Raw genomic sequence first — 27,831 nt, forward strand, 5'->3', positions numbered from 1 at the left:
CGGTACATACCTTTATTTTGACAAAGTTTGTAAATAAAGGTTGGACGATTCAATGAAGATTAATGTTTTGGAATGCTAATTGGTCCGTAACCGAGCGGCTCTCACAAAAACCAGCTTGGTATTCGCCAACGAAGGACTTTTCGAGCAGTCTCAGTTTAGGATGCGTGACAGTATTTTGTACACCGAATTCAGCAGGGCAATTCCTCAGTACCTAATTAGCACACTCTGTGCTTTTTCTTGTAGATTGGGCGTATGACCCGCCGGTGGGCATTTCTTTGTCCTCCCGTACCTTCAGAAGTACTCGGAGGATCGACTGGTAAAGCTACTCACTTGCGTGTCACCCTCTGGCACTCTTCATCGAACTTTGAACATCGATTTTTAAGATTATATTGACCCCAAATCCTCAACCATCTTCTTTTTGGCGTTGTTACACACTTAAATTCGGAAATTGATCTCGGTAAACGGGTTTGCCAAGAACCCAACAGCTGATATCTTTGCAATTATTTTCCGAATCTCGGTAAAATAATTGGATTGCCGAAATCTGTTGAATCTCGGCGATTCGTTTTGCGTTTCAAAATTTGGTGATGAAATCTGAAATGTTTGGGTATTGAAGGGCAGTTCTTTCGAAAACATTTTTGCAGTTTTTTGACAGGGGAATTCTGTATCTTTATTGAACCATTTAAGTTTTGTATGGTTTAGCTACCATTTTGTCACTCAAGTAGAGACACTTGGGACCACCGAAACCTAGTCGGCAGCTTGTATTCCGTGTGCAAGTGACTTCAGTAGCATATCGTGGGAAACCGAAATATATAAAAACTCTGCTTTAGTCAATATGTCACCGTGTTATGAGTTATGTCTATGCAAATTGGTATGAATGAATTATTCTTTGCAATGTACCGTTTGTATGCACTCCCGACAGGAGTTGAAGAACAAGAAAGACTAATCCCAAGAAAAAAATTCCTATGCACATTATAAATAATCAATCACGTAAGTCAGGTTTCGATAGGTTGTAAGAATTGTTAGTGATCACTTTATTAAAACGTATAGTCTCATCCTCTTCGTGTGTTTTTTTGCTTACCCAATCCCACATAGTACAATAGTTTAAAAGGTAATGTGTATTGTTACAACTTTAAGGAAGTTTTCTTCTATCGGTATAAAAAATATCACAAGAAGTTTATTCATATATACTTTCCCACTACTTTTGTGGTTGTCTCGAATCACCTTATTAGAGTTCACAAACCATTTGTCGTTTTATTCGTTCTCGTATAGTTTCTTTTTCTCTTTCATTGATGGAAAATTAATTTAACCATCGAATGATTGGTTTGCTTCTGATTTAGCGATAGATTTTCACTGATAGGTGCTGCAATATAAAGATAACTGTATAGAGTTTCATATTTAAATTAGTTTTATCCTTATGTACATGCTTTCAATGTCGGATTATCGTCTGCATTAGAATATACAATGTTTAAATTATTAAATAATTACTTGTTACTATGGCTGATCTGCGGTTTGCTTCCATTTTTCACTTTTGACGTCTCGTTTCCATTTTTATTATCAGCAGTTTGGAACAACAATGGCAAATGGCTGGTAACACTGGTTTTATTGCATGTTGTGTACCCTAGACCTTCGAGTGAAATTTAGGACAAATGAAAGCTTATGTATATTATCGATTAAATCAATTGAGAGTAGAGTGGGATTTCATTATAAAACGTATATACATTTTTTCGAATTACCATTAGATTGTAGAAATCCCGAAACCATTTCCTTCAAAATCTTGGAAATCATTGCGAAAGGATGTCTTATAAAATCCCGAAAAAAAATCCTCTGAAACAGGATATTCTCCGAAATCCGGACAGGATTTTCTTTGAAATCCGGACAGGACTTCTTTCGAAATCCGGACAGGATTTTCCCGGACAGAATTTCCTCCAAAATCCGGACAGGAGTTTCTCCGAAATCCGGACAGGATATCCTCCGAAAACCGGACAGGATTTCCTCCGAAAACCAGACAGGATTTCCTTCGAAAACCGGACAGGATTTCCTCCGGAATCCAAACAGGATTTCTTCAGAAATCCGGAATGGATGTCTTTCGAAATCCGAACAGGATTTCCTCCGAAATCCGGACAGGATTCCCACCGAAATCCAGACAGGATTTCCACCGAAATCCGGACCGGATTTCCTCCGTAATTCGGACAGGATTTCCTCCGAAATCCGGATAGGATTTCCACCGAATTTCGGACAGGATTTCCTCTGAAATCCAGACAGTATTTCCTCCGAAATCCAGACAGGATTTCCTCCGAAATCCGTACAGGATTTCCTCGGAATCCGGACAGGATATCTTTCATAATCCGAACAGGATTTCCTCCGAAATCCGAACAGGATTTCTTCCGAAATCCGAACAGAATATTCTCCGAAATTCGGACAGGACTTCCTTCGAAATCCGGACAGGATTTTCCCGGACAGAATTTCCTCCAAAATCCAGACAGGATTTTCTCCGAAATCCGGACAGGATCTCCTCCGAAAACCGAACAGTATTTCCTCCGAAAACCGGACAGAATTTCCTCCGAAATCCGGACAGAATTTCCTCCGAAATCCGGACAGGATTTCCTCCGAAATCCAGACAGGATTTCCTCCGAAATCCGGACAGGATTTCTTCCGAAATTCGGACAGGATTTCCTCCGAAATCCAAACGGGATTTCCTCCGAAATCCGGACAGGATTTCCTTCGAAATCCGGACAGGATTTTCTTCGAAATACGGACAGGATTTCCTTCGAAATCCGGACAGGATATCCTTCGAAATCCGGACAGGCTTTCCTTCGAAATCCGGACAGGGTTTCCTCCGATATCCGGACAGGATTTCCTTCGAAATCCAGACAGGATTTCCTTCGAAATCCAGACAGGATTTCCTTCGAAATCCGGACAGGATTTCCTTCGAAATCCGGACAGGATTTCCTTCGAAATCCGGACAGGATTTCCTTCGAAATCCGGACAGGATTTCCTTCGAAATCCAGACAGGATTTTCTTCAAAATCCGGACAGGATTTCCTTCGAAAACCGGATAGGATTTCCTTCGAAAACCGGATAGGATTTCCTCAGAAATGCGGACAGGATTCCCTCCGAATTCCGAACAGCACGTCCTCCGAATTCTGGAAAGGATTTCCTCCGAAATCTTGACAAGAATTCCTTCGAAATCCGGACAGGATTTACTCCAAATTTCGAATAGAATTTCCTCCAAAAGCCAGGAAGAGTTTCCACCGAAATATGAACAGGACTCCTTCGTAGCCCAAAAAAATCACTCGTTTTTCGTTAAATTTCAACAGGTTTTTTCTACGTAATGCCAAAAGTATTTCACCGCGATTTCACTGAAATAGGCGTTGATACGTTTCCGCAAATATAAGCTACCGTTTGTCCTCATTTTCACTGAAAGGCCTAATTTCTCGTGTAAATCAAGAATTTGTGTAGTTTTATTTAAATTACCATTGTGGGAAGTTCCTTTCGTTCAGTTCAGTTTTCCCTCGACCGACATTTACAGTTGGTATGTCTTACATTCTGGTCCAACGACTCATCAATTCATATTTCGATGTTATTTCGTATGTGCTTTTTTGATATCATAATGGATAAAAATGCTACTCTCATCTAAGTTCCTAAATTCCGATAAAGGTGCACCCCCCTTTTTGTTAGTCAGTACTGGAACCGCGGGGCCATTAATTGACGAGAAAGAATAAGTATTTTAAACACTGTGCAACACTCTAGGTAGGATCAATGGGCTGGGAGAACGTCCTCGCCAAATAAATTTCCCTTTTGCCAATTCACGTAATGGAGGACGGGCTCCCTAGGCCAGGTATTGTCGGAATACTCGTAGGTTCGGGGTTCTAAAATATTATCTCAACAATCGTGTTAACAGGTAATGGAGCGGAAACAATGGAACTAAAATCTACACGCTACAATGTAGTTGATATGTATTGGTACGTAGAATAAGATAGGAGTGTCCCAAGTAATTCATCTTTTTGGGCTTACAGGGTTCACATCAAATTGCATCAAAGAAAAAAAGGCAATTTGATATGAGACACCATCAGGGGCTATCATACAGCCAATGTAGGGCATGTCAGCTCTATAATAACCCCATATTAGCACGCATGACGAATTAAAGAAACCATTCGATTACTTGGGATGTTCTCTAAGGGAAGTAGATGCGATCGATGACACTTACCACATAATGTGACCTTCTTCTACGTTCACTAAAAACTGCCTCGGCGCCAAAACGGAAACAACGTGAGACGTACACCCATGTTAAAACGAAGACAACACAACAGAAAACACTAGGAATGAACAACGACCAGGACGCCTTCAAACGTCTATCGAAACCACATCGCCATTGATGGACGCACTGGACCGCAGTTGATGATGGTGCTGATGGCTACGGTGATTGCTGGCGGGCGGATGCTGATACTGGGACTGTTGCTGCTGCTGATGGGCGGCCGCCGGCAGCAGTTTGTTACCCTCATCTAAAAAAGATTCCGCCTCGTCGTACAGATAGTGCGGAACCATGTTCTCCCGGCGGCGCCTTTGCCAGAGGACAACGTATGCCAACAGACTCACCAGTGCAAATGATCCCACCAAACTACCGGCAAAAATGACTGGAAATGAAGGGAAAAGGAAACGATGCTCACCAAGGTTAGCCAATACAAATGATGTGTTAGATTTCCTTACGCTTACCGACTAGAGTACCGGTTCGTGTGGGTCCGTCCCCGTTGCCATCGTCGTCTCTTGAGTCATTTCGTAGCACGCCTGCAATGTGCTGCCGTTGACCCGCCAGATAGGACGGTGGCTTCAGATTTAGTATCTCGCAGAATAGGTAGTACAAATCAACGGTATCGAATGGATCCACCATGGTTCGTTCCCGGATTCGAGGGCCATAGCCGAAAAAGATCGGATGCATGACCGGGAGGTCGTTGTCGTAGCCATGGACGCCGTACTTGGATTCCGGAGTCACTGTGAAAAAAGAAAAAGAATTTGAAATTAGCATGTATATTGGTTAGCGTGGGAACAGCAAAACTATGGATTCGGTGCAGTTTTCGTCAAAGAAAAAATCTTACTGATGAGTAAGGTTTTTAGAAAACCGGAAGGATTGTTAAGGGATTTAAGAAATATTCAGGAAATCAGGGAGGATTCCAAATGGATTTTTGAAGGATTCCAGTAGCTATCAGGAAGGATTCTTGAAATATTTTAGAAAGATTCTCATAGGATTCCCAAAAGGATCTACATTGGAATCTCATAATCCACATTAGAACACCATTATTCACAAGGGAATCTAAAGATTTACACTATAAACCTAGGATCTACATCGAAATCCTACGGTCCACGCTACTATCCCTGGATCCACACAGGAATCCCAGGATCTACACTGGAAATCCAGGATTTACATCCATACTGAAATCCAAAGATCCACACTTTAATCCCAAGATTTATACTGTTATCAAAGGATCTACACTGAAATACCAGAATTCTGACTGGAATCTCTGATTCCACAATTCAATTCCTAGATAAACTCTGAAATTTCAAGAGTTCACCTGAGCTGCACGCACATCATTTTTGTCAATATCTCTGCCATTTTTCAACCGATTTTAATAGTTTAAAGCTTTTCTGAGCGCAAATAATGGCGCGTACATGATTGGTTTAAGATTTCACAGATTTAAGTAAGTTCAGGTGAACCCGAACTTTTGCACGATACACCATACTGAGGGGTGAACCCAAACTTTTGCACGATGACTTGACTGGCTGTTTCATTGATTTTGAATACTTTCCAGATTTGTCCGCCAAAATTTCATGGGGTCTCTTCAAAGAATATAAGATTATAGCACTTTCCCATGCGGAATACAGCATTTGCAAATATGACCAACCAATAGTTATTCAAAAATGGTCACCAGGAAAAACATTTTCCGATGACTTTTTCCACAGGGAAAGATGATATTAGCAATGTTCAAATGTCAAAGTCACGTGATATTCATGACATTTAACAGCACTGGTTTTGATTAGATGTTGGGTGAATATCAAAGCAATGGCAACCTTTTTATTACAAAATTTAGATTTTATCTTTTGACCTAAAGATTCTGGTTAAACTACTGTACTATGCAGTTGGGCTGCAGAAGGCTTTCACTCATCAACATTACTTTCACTTCGGGAAAACATAATTTCAAGCTGGCGAGAAAATTACGAACTGAGGGTGGGTTAGGAGCACAATCAGACCCTTGAATGTGCAATGTGGGGTAGTAATTGGGAATGCCATTGACGGTTTGTAATCTTCTACGAGGTTTCCGAAAACCAACAGGGCGCGTGCACCGGGTTGCGGATAGGAGCAAAGGGAGATCAATAGCATCTACCTAAAATAATAGAGCAAAAAGCCGTTCCATGATTAGGTAATATTTAGCGATCTTCTATGGTGTTCTAGTACTATAAAATTCTTCAAACACTGGGAATTCTGGCCTTGATAATATCAATAGTGATAGAAACATTAAATAATACCTAATACTTAATAAGTACAATGTAGCTTCAATGTAGTAATAAGTGAAATAAAATCAATTTTCTATACTTGACAAGGTTTTGAAAACAATCAATGAGTGAAAGAACTACCTATTAGAAAAGCCACATCAGCTAAGGCTATATATTTACAAATGTTGGTCATAGGGTCATGGCGAGCATTCGGTATGTATGTCTATGACTGATTCTTATCTAATAGGGGCACTAGAAGACCACGCGGACAATTTCGAAACGAATTATTTTAATACATCGGTCTTACGATCCGAAAGGCTCAGCTGTGCTGCAAAGTCATTTTATAAGCTATTCATTACTACTGTTTAATTGTTTATAATTCTAACAATACTACATAATTAACTCATTACTAATCACTGTTCCTATATTCTCTTTTTCTCTCCTTCTTATGTGTTGCATGATTATGAGCATCACTAATATAATGCATGAGCATGCACAATAAGAATAATTTCAGGATTGAAAGCAGTACATGGATACCTGGATAGAATAGCTTCGAAAAAGTTGCTCAAAATATAATATTTCTGGTCAGGGAAGTATTATCATCAAGGGTATGTAAATTTTTTCCATTATTAACACCTAGATCACACAAACAAATTAACTAATAATATAAATTAGCATCGTCGATCAGTACAAAAACAGATAAAGTTTGTAAAGTTATCAACATCGATTGAATTGCGCTCTTTATAGTAATGTTCAATCAGTATCAAAATCTCCTAAAGCGTCGCATCGTGCCATCAGCAGCCCTCAGCATCACTCTCATATTTTTATTATTTTGTTGTTTATAAAATGTCTAGAAAGCGATCAGCATATTCTTTCTTACTTGTACAATGGCCGATCTATTTGGAATTTTAATAAGTCAAATCAAACTTCAATACTCAAATTAAATTGCTTTCAGCACATTTACATTTTGCAGCATTAATCGCATTTCTGTGTCAAGTCTTCTCCAATTCCCTATACCCTACCCCAACCCTTCTTATCCTTTCCTATGGTGTTCAAGTGGTCCCCATAGACTATTACGGCCATTACCTATCCCTTCCTCCGGCTTTGGACTGACTTGCGCTCTCATTGCCCCACCAAACGCTGCAAAATGAAAATAAAAATGAAAACTCCGGAAGCGCGCTGTTTTTTTTGCGAGTTCCTTTTTTGGTCGGCCTTCTAATTAGCACCGCCTTTCCATTCAAGCTGAACATGTTCAACGAAAACACAGACAAAGAGAAACGGCAAAGATTTTTCGTCGCGACGAGCTGCTTGGTTGCTGGTAGTTGGGCGTCGTTCGTTGCGCTGAGCTGAGTTAGTGACGAAAAAAATTTATTTTTCGTCGCCGTCACTGATAGTCTGTCGAACCCGGTGACTAATAACAACCCTGGTACAGGGTATATGCAAAATGATTGAGATAGGCAAAATTTTGCCTAAGTTCGCATGATCATAACTTTATAAAAATTGATGAAATTGGATGCATCCAAAAGCAGTCGTCAGCAAATTTGGTGTAGTTTCACGAACTTGCTCGGCCATACATATTGGCTACCATACACCGGAGATGTTCCGGATTTTCGAGGTCATCTCCAAATGGCATTCTTTTTAGATGTTTACAATTTTCCAAGAAACTAGAACTAATAGGAAGTTGTATGCCGGCAGGCGTAATAAGATTCGTTGAAAATCTTCAGAAATATGACCATTTCCGTAAAACACGTTCCAGAAAATATGTTTGTATTTCCAATCATGTAAATAATATCCGAAGCTATATCCAAATGACCTTCAAATTCCACGATGATGCTTACGGTACCATGTTCAGAACCATTAGATGTTTTGACCACTCTATAGTAGGTTCTAGGTGCCCTGGGGGTAGTGGCCAATTAGGAACATATTCGGAACCATACCAATATGGGAATCAAACTCAAAGATTGTTGTAGGTTATGCTTCCGGAAACTTTTCCAGAACCGCCTACTGCCATGACTACTCTAGGGGTGGGACCAGGAGCCCCGGGAGATGTGGCTAATTCAAAACATGTCCGGAATTACATAAATTACCCATCGAATATCAAGACTTTAGAAGGTGATGCTTCTGGAAGCATTTGCTGAGTAACTAATTTCTGTGACTGTATATCCATATTGATATGTCTTGATGGTTGGAAATAACCGGAACAAAATTTTAAGAGCAGAAAGGAATTTTATTTAACTAGCTTGAGTGAAGACTGGAACAGGAATGAAAAAAATTGCACCGTTATTTATTAAAGAAAACTTCGGTTGCTAGGGAGACCATCGGTCTCCAAGGAGGTCATCAGCACACTGCGTTACCGATTTACTCCAACACCCCCCCCCCCCCCCTGAATCGGTAAGTCCTAGGAGGGTCCTCAGTTCGCGGAACCGTCCAGGTTCCAGGGCCTTGGTGAACGTGTCCGCTATCTGGTTTGCGGTACCAATTGCTTTGATTTGAAGTCGTCCTTGAGCCACATGATCGCAAATGGTGTTTCACATCAATGTGCTTCACACGCTTGCTTTCAGTGTTTGTGGCCATCGCAATACACCCAAGGTTGTCTTCGAACAACTTGAATGCCGTGCCTGGTCGGACTTGCTTCAGGTCTTCGAGGATTCCATGCAGCCATAGCCCTTCGGAAGCCGCGGCGCTTAAAGCTGCATACTCAGCTTCGCATGACGACAGTGCAACGGTTTGTTGCTTGCGGCTGGCCTAGGACACGGTGTTCCCAAAAACCTTGACGATGTAGCCGCTAACGGATTTTCTATCCTCAGCATCCGATGCCCAGTCGGCGTCCGCATAACCGACCAGTGCCTCAGCGTCGTCGTTCAACTTGTATTTGAGCTTCAGCTTCTTCGTACCCTGCATGTAACGGACTACTCTTTTCAGCGCTTGCCAATGGGCTTCACCAGATTGAACTTGGAAACGACCCAGGTATCCAACCGCATAACATATGTCAGGTCGGACACACAGCATCGTGTACATAAGGCTGCCCAGCAATTGACGATAGGGATGCGACACAGGATTCGCAACTCGTGCGGGCAGTAAGCAGCCTTTCTCCATCGGGGTCTTGACTGGATTGCTGGTTTGCATCCCAAACTTCGTCAGAACACGGTCCACAGCAGCTTCTTGTATCAGGTACATACATCCAGTAGCTTGATCGTATCGGATCTTGATTCCGAGAAAATGATTACCAACGCCGCAATCCGTCATCCGGAGCTTCTTGGAAAGAGCACGCTTGATCTCCTTTAGCAGGTCCAGCCGATCGCTAGCGATGAGCAAATCGTCTACGTAGATGATGATGTATACCCCCCACCCCCACCCCCCCCGATCGTCGATCCTGGTATACAGACAGTAGTCATGCCGGGAACGAGTAAAACCGAAATTTAGCAGAAGGTCATTCAGCTTATTGTTCCAACAGCGAGGGCTTTGCTTAAGTCCATACAGTGATCGCTCCAGCTTGCAGACGAGATTCGGAGGGGCCGTGACTCCTTCGGGTACGGCCATGTAGACATCTTCTTCAAGCTCACCGTACAGGAATGCGGTCTTCACATCGAGCTGGTGAACATCCATCCTTCGGTGGGTTGCTACAGCAAGAACGACACGTATCGTGGCCAACTTCGCTACGGGGGAATACGTTTCGTTGTAGTCGACTCCGGGCTTCTGCTGGCACCCCTTCGCTACCAAGCGCGCCTTGTAACGAACTGGTTCGCCATGCTCGTCCGGCTTGATTCGGAAGACCCATTTCGATTTAAGCGGAACCACACCAGCAAGACATCTTACCAGTCGCCAAACATGGTTGTCCGCTAGCGACTGCAGTTCTTCACCGACCGCTTGTTGCCAAAGGGCTTCGTCGGCCCGTCCAACGATCTCCTTGTACGCCTCAGGCACATCGAAGATAAAACGTTCGGCCTCATCTTGTCCCACGGAACCGTCGAATGGCACATCAGGAAGGTTTCGGACTTTATCTGTAGAATGGGCCTGCGCGGCAGTGAAAATTTTTCCAATCAGAAATACTTTCAACTTACCGGGGAGTCTGCGCTCCCGTTCGCTACGCCTCGGGGATTCCATTTCGAGGTTTGAACCACGGTGTATTTGCGAAGGGAGCGCTCTGGTAGCTTCAACTCCGTCGTTTTCAACCTCGCTTTCTTCATCGTCAGTCAGGATGTCATTATATTGAGCCACCAGCGGCTCATCAGATTGGACGGACTGTTCAGAGGGTTGCACGCATTCCACATCATTTTGTTCCTTGAAATCGTACGGAGCCACAACCAAAGGAATTTCGTCACGCATCTCAGTGGCAAACGGAAAATTGCTCTCATAAAACTTGACATCTCTGGCCAAGAATAACTTCTTCTCTTTGTCCCACAGGCGATAGGCGTTCGGCGCATAGCCGATCATCACAGCAGGCTTACTCTTCGGGTCCAGTTTCCCTCTCTTTGCCGTGGACACCCATGCAAACGCTTTACAGCCGAAAACACGTAATTTGCTCACGTCCGGCTTGTGACCAGTCCACATTTCTGCAGGAGTCTTCCAACATGATACCGCGTTCGTTGGACTCCTGTTTGTCAGGTATACCGCCGCTAAGACTGCTTCGTTCCACAAATTTTTCGGAACTTTGGCTTCAATCAGCATCGCACGTACCTTCTCGACAATTGTCCGATTGAACCGTTCGGATACCCCGTTTTGCTGTGGAGTGTACGCTGCGGTTGGCTCGACTTGGATTCCCTTGGAAACGCAAAAATCCCGTTGATCGTTGGAGCAATACTCGCGCCCTTGATCGACAGTCAACTTCGAAATCGAATGCCCCAGAGCAGCACTAACCATGGCCTCATACTCTCGGACTTCTTCGTTATGGGATATGCTACTGCGAAGTGCATGTAATCATCAATAAAGGTGACAAAGTACCGAGAACCATCCCAAGCCGCTGGTGTGATTGGACCGCACACATCGGAGTGCACTCGTTCTAGAGGTCTTGCAGCACGCACTCTAGTACCCGTGAATGGTTCTCGGCACTGCTTTCCGAGAACACAAACATCGCAAAAATCAAATTTACCTGGATCCTCAGGAATACCTGTTAGCATGTCATGCTTGACGAGTGCCTGCAAGCTCTTGCTCCCCAAATGGGCCCAGTCGACGATGCCACAGATTACCGTTTACAGCTCCACACATGTTGGCCGCCACAGTATTGACGCGGAGATCGAGCTCGTAGAAGTCTCCCCGCATAGGACATCTCGCAATCAGATCACGACCGTGCTTGAGGATTGCTTCCTTTTTCGTGAATGTGACATCCAGATCCGCTTTTGCTATCTTCATTACAGATAGCAGGTTCGCTCGAAGATCAGGTACGAAAAGGACATCATTCAGGCTGATATAGTTACCTTCCCTGTTGACGCCTTTGATTGTGCCTCGGTGCCAGGAAATCAGGGATTGATCGTCCTTCGCCACGTTAATGACGACAGGTTGCTTCAGCTTCGTGAAAGCCACCGCCTTACCTCAAGAAGCTGCGTTAGCTTCAGCGTGCCTATCCGTCTATAATTTCACACGGCAGTCCTTGGCCTTGTGTCCCTTCCTCTGGCAATGATTGCACTTTCCGGTGAACTTACCAGGCTTTTGCTTTGATCCTTGAAATGCTGCAGGATTTTCTTGGTAGGAATCCGCCCGGTCGGTTTTTTGAGCTCCTCGGCAAGAAGTCGCTCGCGAACAACATCCAGCTTGAGATTTTCCTCACCTAGATTTTCCAATGCCGTTACTAACAGATCGAACGACTCGGGAAGGGTAGCAAACAGCTGGGACATAATATCGTTTTCTTCAAGCTTCGCTCCAGCCAGCTTCAGTTGCCGGATCAGCTCTTCGAAGGTTTTCAGGTGATCTTTCACGGACGCACCTTCCAACATCCGCAGCTTCGCAAGTTGCTTCCTGACAAACGTTTGCGATGAGACGAACTTCTTAGCGTAGACGGTTGCAAGGCTATTCCAAATCTCCTTGGACGTCTCCTTGTCCCGCACCAGATCCAGCAGATCGTCATGGATGAATGAGATCAGCAGGTACGCCGCCTTACCGCCATCTTCCTGGAACTTCGTGAGCTCGGCCACTTCCGCCGGAGGATCGTTCTTGAGTACATCCAAAAGCTTCACGGACTTCAAATATTTCTCCACTCGAAAACGCCAGTTATCGAGACCGGTGCCCGAGAAAAGCGGGATCCCGTGGACCGAATCCTTGCGTGAGTCGCCCATAACCTCTTGATGGTTGGAAATAGTCGAGTTGAGTCAGTCGTCGGGTGTAGACACATTTTTAAGCGCTCCGTAGTTATTTTAATTTATTTTTTTGCTGTTCACAAAAATCGCGCGCGACCGGTAAAAATGCAGTGTAGTGTTAAATCATGCAATATCAGTGACGATCGCTTCCTATGGAAGTGCGAGTTCTGCTTTAAAAATTACCACGCGGCATGCATTGGCGTGCAACGCCATCAGGAGAGTTTTATTTTATCATTTATGGTACCTCTCTGCGGCGATTGCCAGCATAATTTGAAGACCGGAATTGACACCCGCAAAGTGCTCCATCAACAGCAGCAGCTAATCGATTCAATTAGGGCACAAACTGACGCCAATCCTCGAGTAGCCGCCGATCTAAAAAAAGCTCAGTGTAATGGGGGATTTATTTGACCAAATTGAGCATCAACTGAAGGAATCGGTGCTGTGCATTAATAACAGCACATCGTCGAGCGTGCCAAATGCTGTATCGGCATTATCGCGTGTGGCCGAAAAGCATTCAGAATATAAGAATGATATGCCCAGCAACGATTTGATTGCACTAAAAAACCATTTGACTGGTCTAATAGATATTTCAATGAAATCTTCAAAACAACATATTGAAGATTTTGTAGAGGCTTTGACGGTAGATCTGACTGATGAATTAAAAAAGATCTGTACCGAGGTTCAGTCTTTGAGTAGCCTAACCATTGAGATGGCTGCTCATTGCAACGAACACAATGTTAGCATTGGCACAGCCCGATTTGCGGAAAATGAGTCACCGCCAAGCCTATTACAAGAGTTGGCTGAAACTGCTGATGTAAACTCTGGTTCGAGTTCCGGTACCGCAGGTCCACCGCCCAGTTTAAATTCTGAATCAATTAAAAACAAATAAAACAACTCTGGCTGGCGACTCTTAGGTACGAGGAAAGTATGGAAAGCGAATTGGTCGGAATACGACAAACGCCAACTCCATCGATTGAATCAGCAAAAGCAGGCCGACAAGGCCAGAAGGCGGCGTAAGCGGAACACGACGAGAAATGCTACAACCAACAGTTTGGGTGGTAATGTAAACAACGTTTACAACAACAGTTCTGTCAATACCCCTCTCCACACAATTTTTATGAACTCCCGCCGTACTGTTTTCGGCAATCGCAAAAATGCCAATGCTAATAATATAAACTCTTTCCACCTTCCACCCGATCGTGAGCTACTTGCAGCAGCAAAAAATCAGTTTTCACGTCCACCGCTAAACTACCAACTAACGATCCAATTTGAAAAAAGGGAAACCCTGAATCCCTACCAACCAAACGCCCCCACAACTTCACGAAATATGCCACAAGGAACTTTTTCAACTCCATCATCCTACGTAGAGTGCCCGTGTAGACACACGTGTTTTCGCCAGAACTGACGCTCTCTCCAGAGGAAGCAAATTATGACGACAATAATTGTGCGGAAATCGATGCTCACCAGGACCTGATGACTTCTCAGTCGTTTACGCTCAACCTGACGCAGTCTCCAGACGTAGACCATGACGATCCAATAGTGGGTGATATTCAACAAATTATTCTAGGTAATATTTTAAATAATGATGATGTGTCTAATGAAGGATCTGGAATTTCAAGTAATGCTGTGCAAAGGAATGTGTTTCCAAAAACTTCTTCAGAAGCTACCGAAATTTTGGTATATTGCCAAAATTTCAATCGCATGAGGAGTGCATCAAAAATGAACGAAATTTATAAAAGAATAGTAACTTCAGCCTTCTCGGTTGTTTTGGGTACTGAAACTAGTTGGAACGAAAAAAATAAAAGTGAAGAAGTTTTTGGTAACGATTTGAATGTATTTAGAGATGATCGCGATCTGGTCCTTACCCAAAGAATGTCTGGTGGGGGAGTTCTCATTGCATCTCATCTCATCTTCGAAATTCAATTCAGAATTAATTGTTTCATCAAAACATAAAGAGTTTGAACACGTATGGGTGAAAGCACATATCGCCGGTGAAACACATATATTTGCTTCTGTGTATTTTCCGCCAGACCATGCTTGCAAATTATCATATGAAATTTTCTTTCAAACCGTAGAAGAAATTTTGTCGCAGTTATCTCCAGAATTCAAAGTGCATATCTATGGCGATTTTAATCAGCGTAATGTTGATTTTATTCGTGATTCCGAAAACGAAAATGTTCTGCTGCCGGTTGTTGGTGAAAACGAATCATTACAACTTATTTTTGAAAGAGCTGCATTTTAGGTTTAAATCAAATCAATCATGTGAAAAACCGACAAAACTGTTATTTGGACTTCTTATTCTCAAACATAATGGAAGATTTCTGTGTGAACGAATCTCTTTCTCCTCTATGGAAAAATGAAGCGTTTCATACAGCTATCGAGTACTCAATTTTTGTTCATAATCATCATAATTCCGACTACTATGACTTTGAGAATTTCTTTGATTATAAAAACGCCAATTATAACGGAATCAAACAGAAATTGAATAGAATAGATTGGCAATCCTTTTTGAAAAATCAGGAAGATTTAGATTATGCAGTTACGGGTTTTTATTCAATTTTGTCGGAAATCATTCAGATGGAAGTTCCACTCTTGCGGAGACGTCGTAGGAATGGGTCAAAAAATCCTGTCTGGATTAATAAGCAAATAAAAAATTTGAAAAATCGTAAGCAAAAGGCTCATAAAATTTACAGACAACAAAACACTCAAGAAAGTTTAGAAAATTATTTGTATATTGTCAACCAACTTAATCAAGCCATATCCACTGCACTTGAAGAGTACAACACAAAAATTGAAAATGATTTAAAATCTTGCCCTAGGAATTTCTTCAATTATGTTAAAACTAAGATGAAGTCTAACAACTTTCCATCTAAAATGACATTGGATAATGAGCTTGAGCTTGAGCTTGATTGGCCGCCCGTGGATGCACTCCAGTATCGCCAGATCAGCTGCACTTACACAAGGAACCAACTGCTTACACAGAATGACTGCTTGGGACTAACAGGCATCCTCAATGTATAAGTGCTGGTGATCTTCTATTTTTAGGCAACAATGGCACCTGCAGACCAATGAGGGGAAAGGGGAGGATTTAATGATGCATTGAACTGACTCCCACGTAGACCGTATATTCCACTGCATCCACGTCAGTTCATGCGGGAGTGTATGGATTGGGGGAAAGGCATGGCAGAGAGGTTTGCTTTTGTGGTTAGCAGAAGTAGGAAGCGTTAGGGAAACGGTTTCTTGTCCGTCTCTGGTTCTAGCGTTTGCTATGAACGAATAGTTTGAGTGTGATATATTTAGAATGGAAGATATTAGCAAGTGAGAGATATACAACTACAAAGTACGAGGAAAGGGACGGGCCTGGGATTGAACCCATGACCTTCTGCATATGAAGCAGAAGCGGTAGCCATCAGACCACCAACCCCGTCTCTAAAATGACATTGGATAATAAAGTAGCAGATAATCAAAATGACATTTGCAATTTATTTGCTGATTTTTTCCAAGAGACTTATACAAACTTCTCGGATAATGACCGTGATTTTGAACACTTTTCAAGTTTTCCTGATTTTACAACCGATGTCGGTGTTAGTCAAATACAGGTACAAGATATTTTAACAGGACTGAAGAATTTAGATTCCACCAAAGGATCAGGGCCTGACGGAATCCCACCTGCTTTACTGAAAAACTTAGCCAATGAATTTACAGCACCATTATTTTGGCTGTTCAACATGTCACTTGAAAAGGGCAGATTTCCAAAAGAATGGAAAAGGTCATTTCTTATACCCATTTACAAGTCTGGTAAAAAATCTGATATTCGAAATTATCGTGGAATTGCTATTATTTCATCCATTCCAAAACTATTTGAATCAATCATTAATAAAAAAGTATTTAGCCAAATAAAACATAGAATAACGAATGTACAACATGGTTTCTTTAAAGGTCGTTATACTACAACGAACCTTTTGGAATTTGTTAATTACACTTTAAATGCAATGGATAGAGGTAACCACGTTGAATCACTTTACACCGACTTTAGTAAAGCATTTGACAGATTAGATATTCCTATGTTGATTTTCAAGCTAAATAAAATGGGAATTGCAATGTAACTCCTCAACTGGATTGAATAGTATTTAACAGATCGCCAACAAATAGTAAGATTCGAGGGAAAACTATCTAAACCTGTTCATGATACATCAGGAGTTCCCCAAGGTTCACATTTAGGCCCATTGTTATTCATATTGTTTGTAAATGATATTTCATATGTGATAAAACATGTAAAAATTCTTATTTATGCTGACGATATGAAACTTTTTATGGAAATCAATAGCAAAAAATAGAGCGACATTTATCTGAATGAAATAAGTATATTTGATAAATGGTGTAGTAAAAGCTTACTTAAATTAAACGTCAAAAAATGTAATCTAATCACATATAGCAGAAAACGTAATACACCACAGATTACTGTATTTTTAGAAAATCAAGACGTTCAAAGGTGCAATAAGATTAGAGATTTAGGTGTTATATTAGATTCTAAACTTACATTTACTGACCATTATAATACTATTGTCCATAAAGCAACCAATATGTTATTGCTGGACAACGTTTCCACTGCCATCATACGAGGCTCGATGCATGCTTATTGACATCCAAACTTTAAAGGAGCGTCGCGAATTAGCCATGATTTCATTTGTCAATGATATAGTATCGCATCGTATTGATTCCACCAATCTCTTATCTAGTTTGAATTTCTACACGCCCGCTAGACAGTTGAGGAATCGGAATTTGTTCGCATCAAACAATCATCGAACTAATTATGCCAAATTCGGCCCAATAAATCAAATGATGTCTCTTTATAACCAGCATTACACAGAAATACTTCTCCCAGGGCACCTGGAACCAACTATGCAGTGGTCAGTGCATCTAATGATTCTGAATATACTGTTGGAAGCATCATTTTGAAGTTTGATATAACTCCACATAATATATAATTAAAAACACAAACATGACTGACCGAAAATATGGAACCAGTTTTACGGAAATGATCATATTTCTGAAGATTTTTAACGAATCTTAATGCGTCAACTTTCAACTTTCTATTGGTTCTAGTTTTTAGGAAAATTGTAAACATCTATACAACTCCACACCGCGCAAACATACAAGCGACAGATAAAAATGCCATTTGGACATGACTTCGGAAAATCCGGAGCATCTCCGGTATACGTATGGCCGAGCAAGTTCCTAAAACTAGACCAAATTTGTTGTCGTTTGTTTTCGGATGCATCTAATTTTATCAATTTTTCATAAAGTAGCTTTTGAAATTGGGCAAAATTTTGCATATCTCAATCATTTTGCCTATCCCCTGTATAACCAACCAATTAATCGACCCGCCTAAAACTCACCTGATACGTTGTACGTTTTCCGATAGTACTCGACCGTGTCCCACATATCGTCGAATCCGTATCCCAACCGGGCCACCGCCGTTATCGGTCCGGTTCGCTGCGAATTGTTGAAATGCCACCGGGCGGGCAAATTCTCCAGCGTGTACACATCAAAGTTTCCATTCTTCTCCGAAGCATTCTTCAACGCCCGATACAGATCGGCTGTCTGTTGCTTCACCTTTGGCACAATCTGTAGAACCGGTGTGTTACCGTACCGGTCGTATTTCACATCCGTGGGGACAAAGCTCGTTAAGTTGATGAAGTTTTTCGGCATCAGCGAATCCATGCCGTGGTCGCTGAGGTGCACAACGTTTACCCGCTCCTGAAGGTTGAACTCCCGAACCTTGTCGTAAATATATCGGGTAAGGTCATTCAGTTTGATGAGTAGCTGTGCCACCCGATCCGAATCCGGGCTGTAAATGTGACCATAGTAGTCCGGTTCCTCTATGTAGAGCATTACGAGATTTGCTGGTTGCTTAGGATCTCGGATCCACTGGAACGCGGTGTCCACCCGGTCGTTCCACGGAAGGGACATATTGTACGCTTTCACGTACGTACAATTCACCTTGGCTTTGGTGTAGGGCATATTTGATCCCGGCCACATCATGCAGCCGGAATGACCGCCTTTCAGTTCGTTGAGTGTCTGCAAAAAGAGATAAATTGATTGAAAGTTTGTAGTCACCGTTTAAATGCTTGACTAATAACAAAGCTTGTAGTAACTGAATGTCTAAAAAATTTAGATACAATATGTCCGAAAAAAGAGACCACCCTGCCCTTGGGTAATGGGATTGACGGTGATACATCAAGTTGGCATTGCATATTGTTGATATTGTGAAATTACTCTAATTTTAATATATTGATCGCGAAAATTTATCGTAATTATAACTAATAAAATGTAAGTTAGTCTAATAGTTTAAGTTATATAATGACATGTGTTTCAATGTTTAAATATATTTTACACTTGATTTATCACACCTTCAGCATGAGTTTAGTTACTGTCGCATGATCTAACACCAGATAACTACGCGTAATGCGGGAGGGACCGGCAGGGTCTACTACCAGTCTCTACTAACACTCTAATCACTAACAAGACTGGGAAACCAACGCACTATTTCTAATAGTAGTATTCAATATACACAAATCGTTTTCAATAGTCCACGAGGCGCAAAAGTGGGTGAGGGTGGTCTCTGCGTCTCACAGGTCATTGAAAATAGACTTTTAGGTTTACTAACAATGTAGTAATTAATACCTTACCCCATTAAACATTTAACAGTTCAACAGCCGAGTAAATTGGTTGAAAAATCGGTCGATTGTTGCACCGACGCATATGGAAGATTAACACAGGGATCAACCGAATATCACCCGATTTAATTGGTTGGGCCAGCGCAATCCTACTAAATACGTGGATAAATCGGTATTTTAAGTAAAATCCAAGCAAGTTGACCTACTAAACATCAGATTTCCTCGGTCATCTTCTTCTTCTTGGCATTTACGTCCTCACTGGGACAGAGCCTGCTTCTCTGCTTAGTGTTCTTATGAGCACTTCCACAGTTATTAACTGAGAGCTTTCTTTGCCAAAGTTGTCATTTTCGCATTCGTATATCGTGTGGCAGGTACGATGATACTCTATGCCCAGGGAAGTCAAGGAAATTTCCATAACGAAAAGATCCTGGACCGACCGGGATTCGAACCCAGACACCTTCAGCATGGCTTTGCTTTGTAGCCGCGGACTCTAACCACTCGGTTAAGGAAGGCCCCGTAATTTTATCATAATGATCTTTTATCTACATCCGTCGAACCATTCTAAATGGCCGTTGTGAGAATATCACCCAGAATTTCTCACATGCAATAATGCTAGATTGTCCTACATTAAATCATTAAGATTTTTGCTTTTTCTAATAAATTTTATGTGGTTCATAATCAGTTTCAGGGATTGTTATCGTGGGAACCCAAAGAGCGGATTTTGTATGACTTCAGTGTAGGCCAATACTGCAATAAAGCATGTTACAATCACTAACATTTCTTCTCTCCCTATCCTTGTTTTCATATTTAACTCGCCACTACAACGAGCAATAATTCATCGGAGAGGAAGAACATCCCTTATCTTAGCAGCGTAATGGCCGAGGAAACGCGGATACGGGAACGACCGTCGGAACCAACGGATCAACGAAGCTACACTGATAGGCAAAATAAAGTGCCCACCTTACCAGTTTTCGAATTTCTCTCATTGATTTGGTTCAAATTAAAGTTAACACACTTAAATCTTTTTTGATATTCTTTCAAAGTTGCACTTACGAAACTTTGATAAAAAAGAATTTTACTCAAAAAAAAAAGAAAATCAATTTGTATTGAAAAAAAATAATAGTGACAAAAAAAGTGCCCACTTCCTTCTTGGCCCCAGGAAAGATGATTTAAGAAAAATAACAAGCAATTTAATAGTTAATGTGCCATCCTTTGGCCTTAAGGACTTGCTGGAGGCGCTTCAGCATGCATTTCACCAGGTTTTGTAGGTGTTGTGGATCTAGTTCTTCCCAGGCGCGCTCCAAGGCTTCAAAATAATTATTTTTGTTGGTAACACCAGTTTGGCAACCCTGGCAGGTCCCAGGTTGAGGTCTGGGCTTTGTGGAGGCCATTCCAGCGGTTTAATTCGACAAGGCCGGAAGAAAGACTTGGTCTTCTTGCCAGTATGCTTCGGGTCGTTGTTCTAGAGAAATATGAATTTCTCTTCAAGGCCCGTCTGGATCAGCGAAACTTCCAGATTTTCCCGCAAGATATTGATGTAGGAATATGCCGTCATTAGTCCGTCGATTTTCACGAGGCTTCCTACTCTATCCCATGAAAAACACCCCCAGACCATCACATTTCATCACATCACACCTCCATGCTTCACCGTTCCTTGCGTAATAGCTGAAAAACGATGAGTATGACGTTTCAATTATCCTTCTTATTATAAATTGAAAGGTAAATCAGATTAACTAATTATTTAACTACACCACACATAATCCCTTCTTTCCCAAATCCTTAGGCAAAATACTTCACTACCGCTATATGTGTGACTGATTCAATGTTCTTTTGACCTTGCATCATTCATACGTGTAGTGGAAGTCTAGAGTACAAGCAAAACTTAAATAAGCTTCTGGTCAAAGATGTTGCGTTGCCTACTTCCCAAACTCCAAAACCCCCGGTGTATTATGGAAGGTGTGAGTTTTTAAACTTGGCCCCTGACCCCCTTGTACATCAATGAAATAAAATGAAATAAATAAAATAAAATTCAATGAGCTCAGGTTAACCTCAGATTATTCGTAGTTCATCATCGAAATTTCAGCCAATTCGGACTACCAGAAGCTGAGATACAGAACCACAAACTTGGGCACTTTGAACGAAAAAAAAATGCATTTGATTACTAGATTTTGTTCTTGATTGTAGAACTTGGTTTTAAACTTTACCTAATTAAGCCCTTGCATTTTTTTTTTTATTTTTTCTACAAATATCTTGCATTTTACTGGATTTAAAAATCGATCTTTACTTTTCTCATAAAGTGGGATTCCGTTTTTGGTAGCCTGAGCAACCCTGGTTCAGAATATTGGATCTTTTCTTGAGAAGTCGAACGCCAAACAGAGTATCTATCGCTCGCTTTAATGACCTTATTAAGAACTAGTGGTCCCGGCAAACTTCGTCTTGCCATCAAGTAGGCTGTTGAAAAACGCTTTTGATCGTCCCATATAAAATGACAGTTTCATACGCGCTCGTTTTTTTAACTTTCCCGGTGAATATCCTGGGATTTTTATACACACAAACACGTCGGAACCCTTGACGAACAAAATGGAGAAAGAATCATCCAAGTCCGCTGACCCGTTCGTAAGCCATTTCGTGACATACAAACACCATTCCATTTTTATTTATATAGATAGATAGATAAAGTGTAATTTAGACCGTGTTCGCATTGGCATGGTGGCGCTATAAATGGCGTGGTGTCCGGCCATTTGGCCGAATGCCATCTGGCTGAATCACGAACAAAAAATAATTAAATTACTTAAACGCTGATGTGTAGGATTCATAGGTATGGCCTAATCATTGATCAGCTAGTTAATTTATGGTCTTTCATGATGTGATTATTAATTTATTGACTAACAACGGTGTGCAAGGGTTCCAAGTTTTTTTTTTAAAGATTTCAACATAGTTATTGGGATAATAAAAATTCTTTTCTTTAGTACAAGGCTTATCTTAGGTGAGATGTCAGTCTCCTCCAAGATTAGGATTGTAACGTGTGAACTGAACTCTGCACCATTACATGCGTATAGCAGTAAACCGATTGACTCGGTTAACAATTACGTCACAGAAGCTCACTGTTGCTTCTAAAAGAAGAAGCCAAAATTTGTGGTTGCTAACACTATAAAATAGTTCACTTAGCACGATTCGAGGGATCGAAGCATACCGATGCTACAGAAGGACGAATAAGTCGTAAACCGTACTAGTTACTGTCAAAATTTAAAATCCACTGTCAAATTAAACACAAAAAGAAACATACTTGTTTTTAATTATGAATCGTGGTTTACGGCTAACCAGCCGAGTGGAAGTTTAACAACTACCGAAGAGCTAAACATTACATATAATTTGCAATTGGATTAGATGGACAAATTGATGTGAAGATTTGCGAAAAAGTTACACGTCTTCTCAGTGAGAATCGAACTCACGACTCCCCGATCTCTAGTTGGGGCGCCATGAGAGGACTCATGAACGCAGAAGTTAACCTGAATTCGTTTTCAGCTCAATAATCACGTGGTCCTTTTTCGCAAAGTGCACCTCTTTCGGAAGAATTACTACAGTTGCTAAGTACAGTTGCTGGCTAGTGTTGTGTGCTTTTTCTTTACCTAAAACATAATGCGCTCTCGGGCTAGGCATTGGATATAAATAGAAAGCGTTGTGTTTGGATGGGCATCTAATTCTTCACATCAATTTGTCCATCTAATCCAATTGCAAATTATATGTAACAAAAAGAAAGTCAAGGCTAAACCGTCGGTCTGGCTTCTACCAAGTTTCCCCTCTACCAGGACCAACACTCAGACGGACTAGGCGATGGTGCCCATATGAACACTGTTTTTTCATTAGTATTGTGAAGTGGTAGTTTTTGAAAAATATCCATATTCCATTGCTTTTGAGAAAAGGAAGCTTTGTGTAAATCAGCAACTCCATGAAAAATTGTTTGAAATGTAGTGTCATTACTAAATACTGTTTAGTCGAAATTATTTTGAAGAATTAATTTCTCGAAACAAGCGTCTTACTTTCCATAGTCATTAATAAAGTTACCTCAGGTTTTAGCATATATTACAGTCTCTTACAAGATTCACTTTTCGGTGCAATGCTTCACAACGCCTACTTTCTACTTGTAAATTTTGCGAAAATGAAGCTGGAATTAGCTTGTTCATACCATTGTTACAAAAGATTGTCGCCACTTATTTCTACTCAGTAAATGTACTAGTCATTTTCTTCAGAGAAGTATTCCCTATGTATATGATAACGTATATAACGTATGTATATGATATTCTATATGATAACGATGTGTCAAGCTAACTAATAGTAAGAATGGCTGCGGATCATTCTGGTTAGCAAAACGCAAATTGATCGTCGCCAATAGTAGCAATATCCACTTCGAATAGATAAATTATTTGAAATGGGCATCAATGCGATCAACGACGCAGAACGTCCGTTGGATCACAAAAATTCCACCACTATACAGGTTACGCCTTTGGTTTCCATCTAATGGGCTAATGGATTAGGCCCTCCCATCACGGCAAGATCGCATATAACCAAGGGGAGGGGAGTGCATGAAATCTTCTATTAGAAAAAAAACTCAGTTTGAAAACCTCAATTTCAAATATTTGATTTAAATAAATTAAAGAAATAACATTGAGAAAAATATATACATTTTTAAGAAACATAGTTTAGCAAAGTAAACATTGAATCATTAATATTTTAATACATTTCAGCGAAAGTCGTTGGTTCAGAATCCCAGATGCTAAATCACGATAGAATCAAACATAGCCACTTTCTACAACTTATTATTTTTGGTGTGTTGAATTCTAGCTCGATAATGTTCATTCACAATTGTTTTTCCGGTGACCATCTAAAAATTCAGTTTTTTTCCGGTAAATTCCAATCCCCGCCTCATTCCCGTTTTTCCAGATTTGGTGACCACCCTGAATTTATCGAATCTATGACATTTGGTCGAAAGACATTTGGTCGAATGACATTTAGTCGAATGGCGTTTGGTCGAAAGTACATTTGGTCGAACGGACATTTCGTCGAATGGACATTTGGTCGAAAAGATTTAGTTGCAACAGAAAACACATAATATTTGATCGAACCGACATTTCAGGGAAAGAATAGTGATCGAATCAAAATACTATGGAAACAAAGTTTTACGTTTAGTCTGACTATCCTCGAGAGTTGCATTTTGTCGCTATTACAAGAGAGATTGAATAATTGAAAAAGTATCAACTATTTTACCAACAACCTGTATGCGATAAGCAAAATTTTGTTATTCAATTTGATGGACGCATTCCCAACATATTTATCAGCCTCTTTTAGACGTTTTAGACGTTGCATGCTACATTTTTGTTCAGGTGTGTTCTGCAATTCGAAATAAGCTGATTTCAAATAGAAGCAAGCCAACTTCTGTCGCCTCTGTCAACTCGTCTTCCCTTACCCGATACATAGGATTAGCACAATTTTCATTTTTAATAATTCAGAGCTTCTACTACAAACTCTGTTATTCACCCGAGGTCATGAACACTGTCATCAAAGCCATATATTTGCTTAAGGAATGTTATTAGGCTGGAAGTCTCAATAAGCCAATTGGCCATAAGTAGAGTTACCGACACCTAACATTCACTTCGCCATAAAGGTTTTCCTTAAAGAAAATTTTTGCTGCCGTCTTAATTCTGATATCCGCATTCAAAAATCTGCAAGACCTGCAATTCAAAGAAAAATCCCGAGCACTTTCTCCGAACGCTTCCATTAGATGAAGATCAGCAGCTCATTACGAAAAACGATGACATTTCAAAAGAATAAAAAATAAAAACATTATGTTCACAACGTTGAGTAATAAAATAACTTGTTTTTCAAAAAATGATAATATTTTCAAAGAATAATAAAATCACTTGAACTAAATATTACAGTCAATTAAAAAAAAACCCCGAAATCCTAGATTATGGCATAACTTCAAATTACAAATTACAAATAAATAGATGTATGATATAAAAACCCAGAGTACATAGAATGTTCCACTTTTTTTATTCAACAACTTATAATGATTCAGATTATTCAAAACAATACGTTATCTTACCAACTTTGTAAAACTCAGAACAATTATAATTTTACCACATGATCTTTCAATAAACCATTTGAAAAGCTTTCAACCAAATTTCCGTTCAACTAAACGTCATTCGACCAAAATAAGTGTTCCAAAGCAATTCGACCAAATGTCCATTCGACCAAATGTCCTTTCGACTAAATGTACTTTCGACCAAATGTCATTCGAAGAAATGTCCTAAAGCCGAATTTATCTACTTGTTTATCAAAAATATGAAGTGAAGGATAAGATTTCTTGGATGATTTCATAAACGTTCACAAACAAGTGTAGTACCGTAATCCGGGGGTAAATTGATCACTGGGGCGAATTTGATTAGGTCGATATCAAAAGACATTTCCTCCCAAGGATGCTTCGTTGGCACCACAGACAGACATTCCATGTTTTCTAGTTTATAGATGTCTTATGATGATTTTGGAAACTATATCATTTTTATTAAGGCCAGTTTTGCATAGAAATATTTACACTTCTTGAAGGTGTAAGCAATGCAGTTGGAAATGTCGGTGCTAAACAATGGACTGGTGCTATGCCTGCATGGCAACACTTATAAGCGGTTTCTTCACCACCGCTTAGCCCTTAAACCTGGTTTAATCGTATGGGTAAACGTGGTTTACGGCTTAAGCGAAGGTGAAGAAATCGGCCCTTAGTGTTTAAAATGTTGTGTACGCTTAAATTTGAACTGCTGAACTCAAATTTTATATCATACAGCACAGCAAGTATGGTTTTTTTTGCTCATAAATCCGTTTATAGTATTGTGTGTTTATTTCCAATGAAATTGCCTACATTTAGGCGTATTAGGCAGATTCTCAAAGTTTGATTTTGCAATAAAACGATGAAATACTCGAGATGTAAGAATTTTGACATCATTTTCAGATTCAGGAGTCCCAAATTTAGTAGATAGGGTAATTTTTTATTCTTAAAACTGCTTTTTTATAAGGTGATCAATTTCGCCCCAGTGTGTCATTTTATTTTTTTGATATTAAAACTATTTTTTGACATGTTAAATATTATTTCAAGAAAAGTCGACTACATCAACTGATAAGTTCAATGGAGTACTGATTCTATAGAAATTTATTTGACAATATTTGAATTGAAAAGGATAACACAACAAAAAGTGATAAAATAGTGATCAATTTGCCCCCGGATTACGGTAGGTATATTTCTTGGATGACCTCAATCTTTAGCACGGGAGTGTATCAATAAATCTATAGATTGATATGTGAAGATTGCGACACCCTTTTCAAGCTGATAACTGATAAGCGGACCCACCTATACCAACTTACCCAGATAGGCACAATGTCGTCACTGAAGTGATACATCTCGTACGAGTACTCGAGCTTCCCCCGGAGGTGATCGTAGATTTCGTTGGCAATGACCCCGTGCTGATTCGGATACACCCCGGTGGCGATGCTGTGATGGTTCGGGAACGTTTTCGTCGGGAACACATTCCGCAGATATTCGGCCGTCGTGCCATTCCGGCGCAGTTCGTTCATAAAGGCCGTGCTATTGCGCCTCAGATACTCGGTCCGGAATGCGTCATACGAAACGACAATGAGAGCCGCTGGAGCGGAGGATGTGGCCGTTGAAGGGCTGGCAAGGACGCCTGAGGCTCCCAGCAGCATCACCAGCAGTCCCCCGAATATCAGCCATCGGTGTGGCCATTCACTTGGGGCCATCGCACTGGGAACCATGATTGGGACAGGTGAAGGAAGGTTTTCCTTGTTCTTCGTTCAACTACAACCTTGACGACGTTTCTGAACAGACACAAACGAAATGCATTGCTAATCGATTGTTCCGTACAAATCACTAACGCGGTTCTCAACAGAAATAATCACTCCGATTTGGACTTTTCTCCCTTCTGGCGACTAATTTATATTTTTATTTTGATTTTTTCCGTTCTCTCGATATTTTTTTCGTGTTGTTGGAACTGTTTTTCGACTGACGAGAGTTTCTTCAAAGTGACAGCAGCTGTTTGAATGATTGTTTATCAATGATGATTCACGGTAAAAACATGCTACTTGCATGCGGTTGGTCATATTTTAGATCAAAGATTAATGTTTTAAAGTAGTTTATGTTAGTAGTAGTAGTTTAAAAGTTTAAGGATTTTATAACCGTTTCATATTAGATTCAAGAACAAATATTGAATTTTAATTTTCTTTGATTTAGAAAAGCATCCCTGCGATCAAATTCTGCTCTAACGTTCAAAAATGATATTTTTTTTAGAGTGAAGAGCTTTTCAAAACTTGTAG

The 27,831-nt window shown here is 40.6% G+C and overlaps 1 protein-coding gene across 1 annotated transcript; it reads right to left on the reverse strand.

Moving 5' to 3' along the window:
* Positions 1-657: 657 nt before the first annotated feature.
* Positions 658-27,564, reverse strand: LOC5572000 (bis(5'-adenosyl)-triphosphatase ENPP4). Its single transcript, XM_001660055.2, has 4 exons — positions 26,866-27,564; positions 18,175-18,856; positions 4,713-4,988; positions 658-4,633 (listed from the first exon to the last, which is right to left on the reverse strand). Exons 1-4 carry the CDS (start codon positions 27,271-27,273, stop codon positions 4,344-4,346), a joined length of 1,656 nt encoding a protein of 551 aa, XP_001660105.2. The 5' UTR covers positions 27,274-27,564; the 3' UTR covers positions 658-4,343.
* Positions 27,565-27,831: the final 267 nt, after the last annotated feature.

Source organism: Aedes aegypti, chromosome 1 (genome assembly GCF_002204515.2).
Source record: "Aedes aegypti strain LVP_AGWG chromosome 1, AaegL5.0 Primary Assembly, whole genome shotgun sequence".
Lineage (NCBI taxonomy): Eukaryota > Metazoa > Arthropoda > Insecta > Diptera > Culicidae > Aedes > Aedes aegypti.

Excerpts from the sequence above, each read along its gene's own strand:
- LOC5572000 (XM_001660055.2), bottom strand. The coding sequence starts at position 27,273 with ATGGTTCCCAGTGCGATGGCCCCAAGTGAATGGCCACACCGATGGCTG. Across the intron at positions 18,857-26,865 it reads ACGACATTGTGCCTATCTGG|ACACTCAACGAACTGAAAGG; the intron begins GTAAGTTGGTAT and ends CTCTTTTTGCAG. Across the intron at positions 4,989-18,174 it reads GAAAACGTACAACGTATCAG|TGACTCCGGAATCCAAGTAC; the intron begins GTGAGTTTTAGG and ends CTTTTTTCACAG.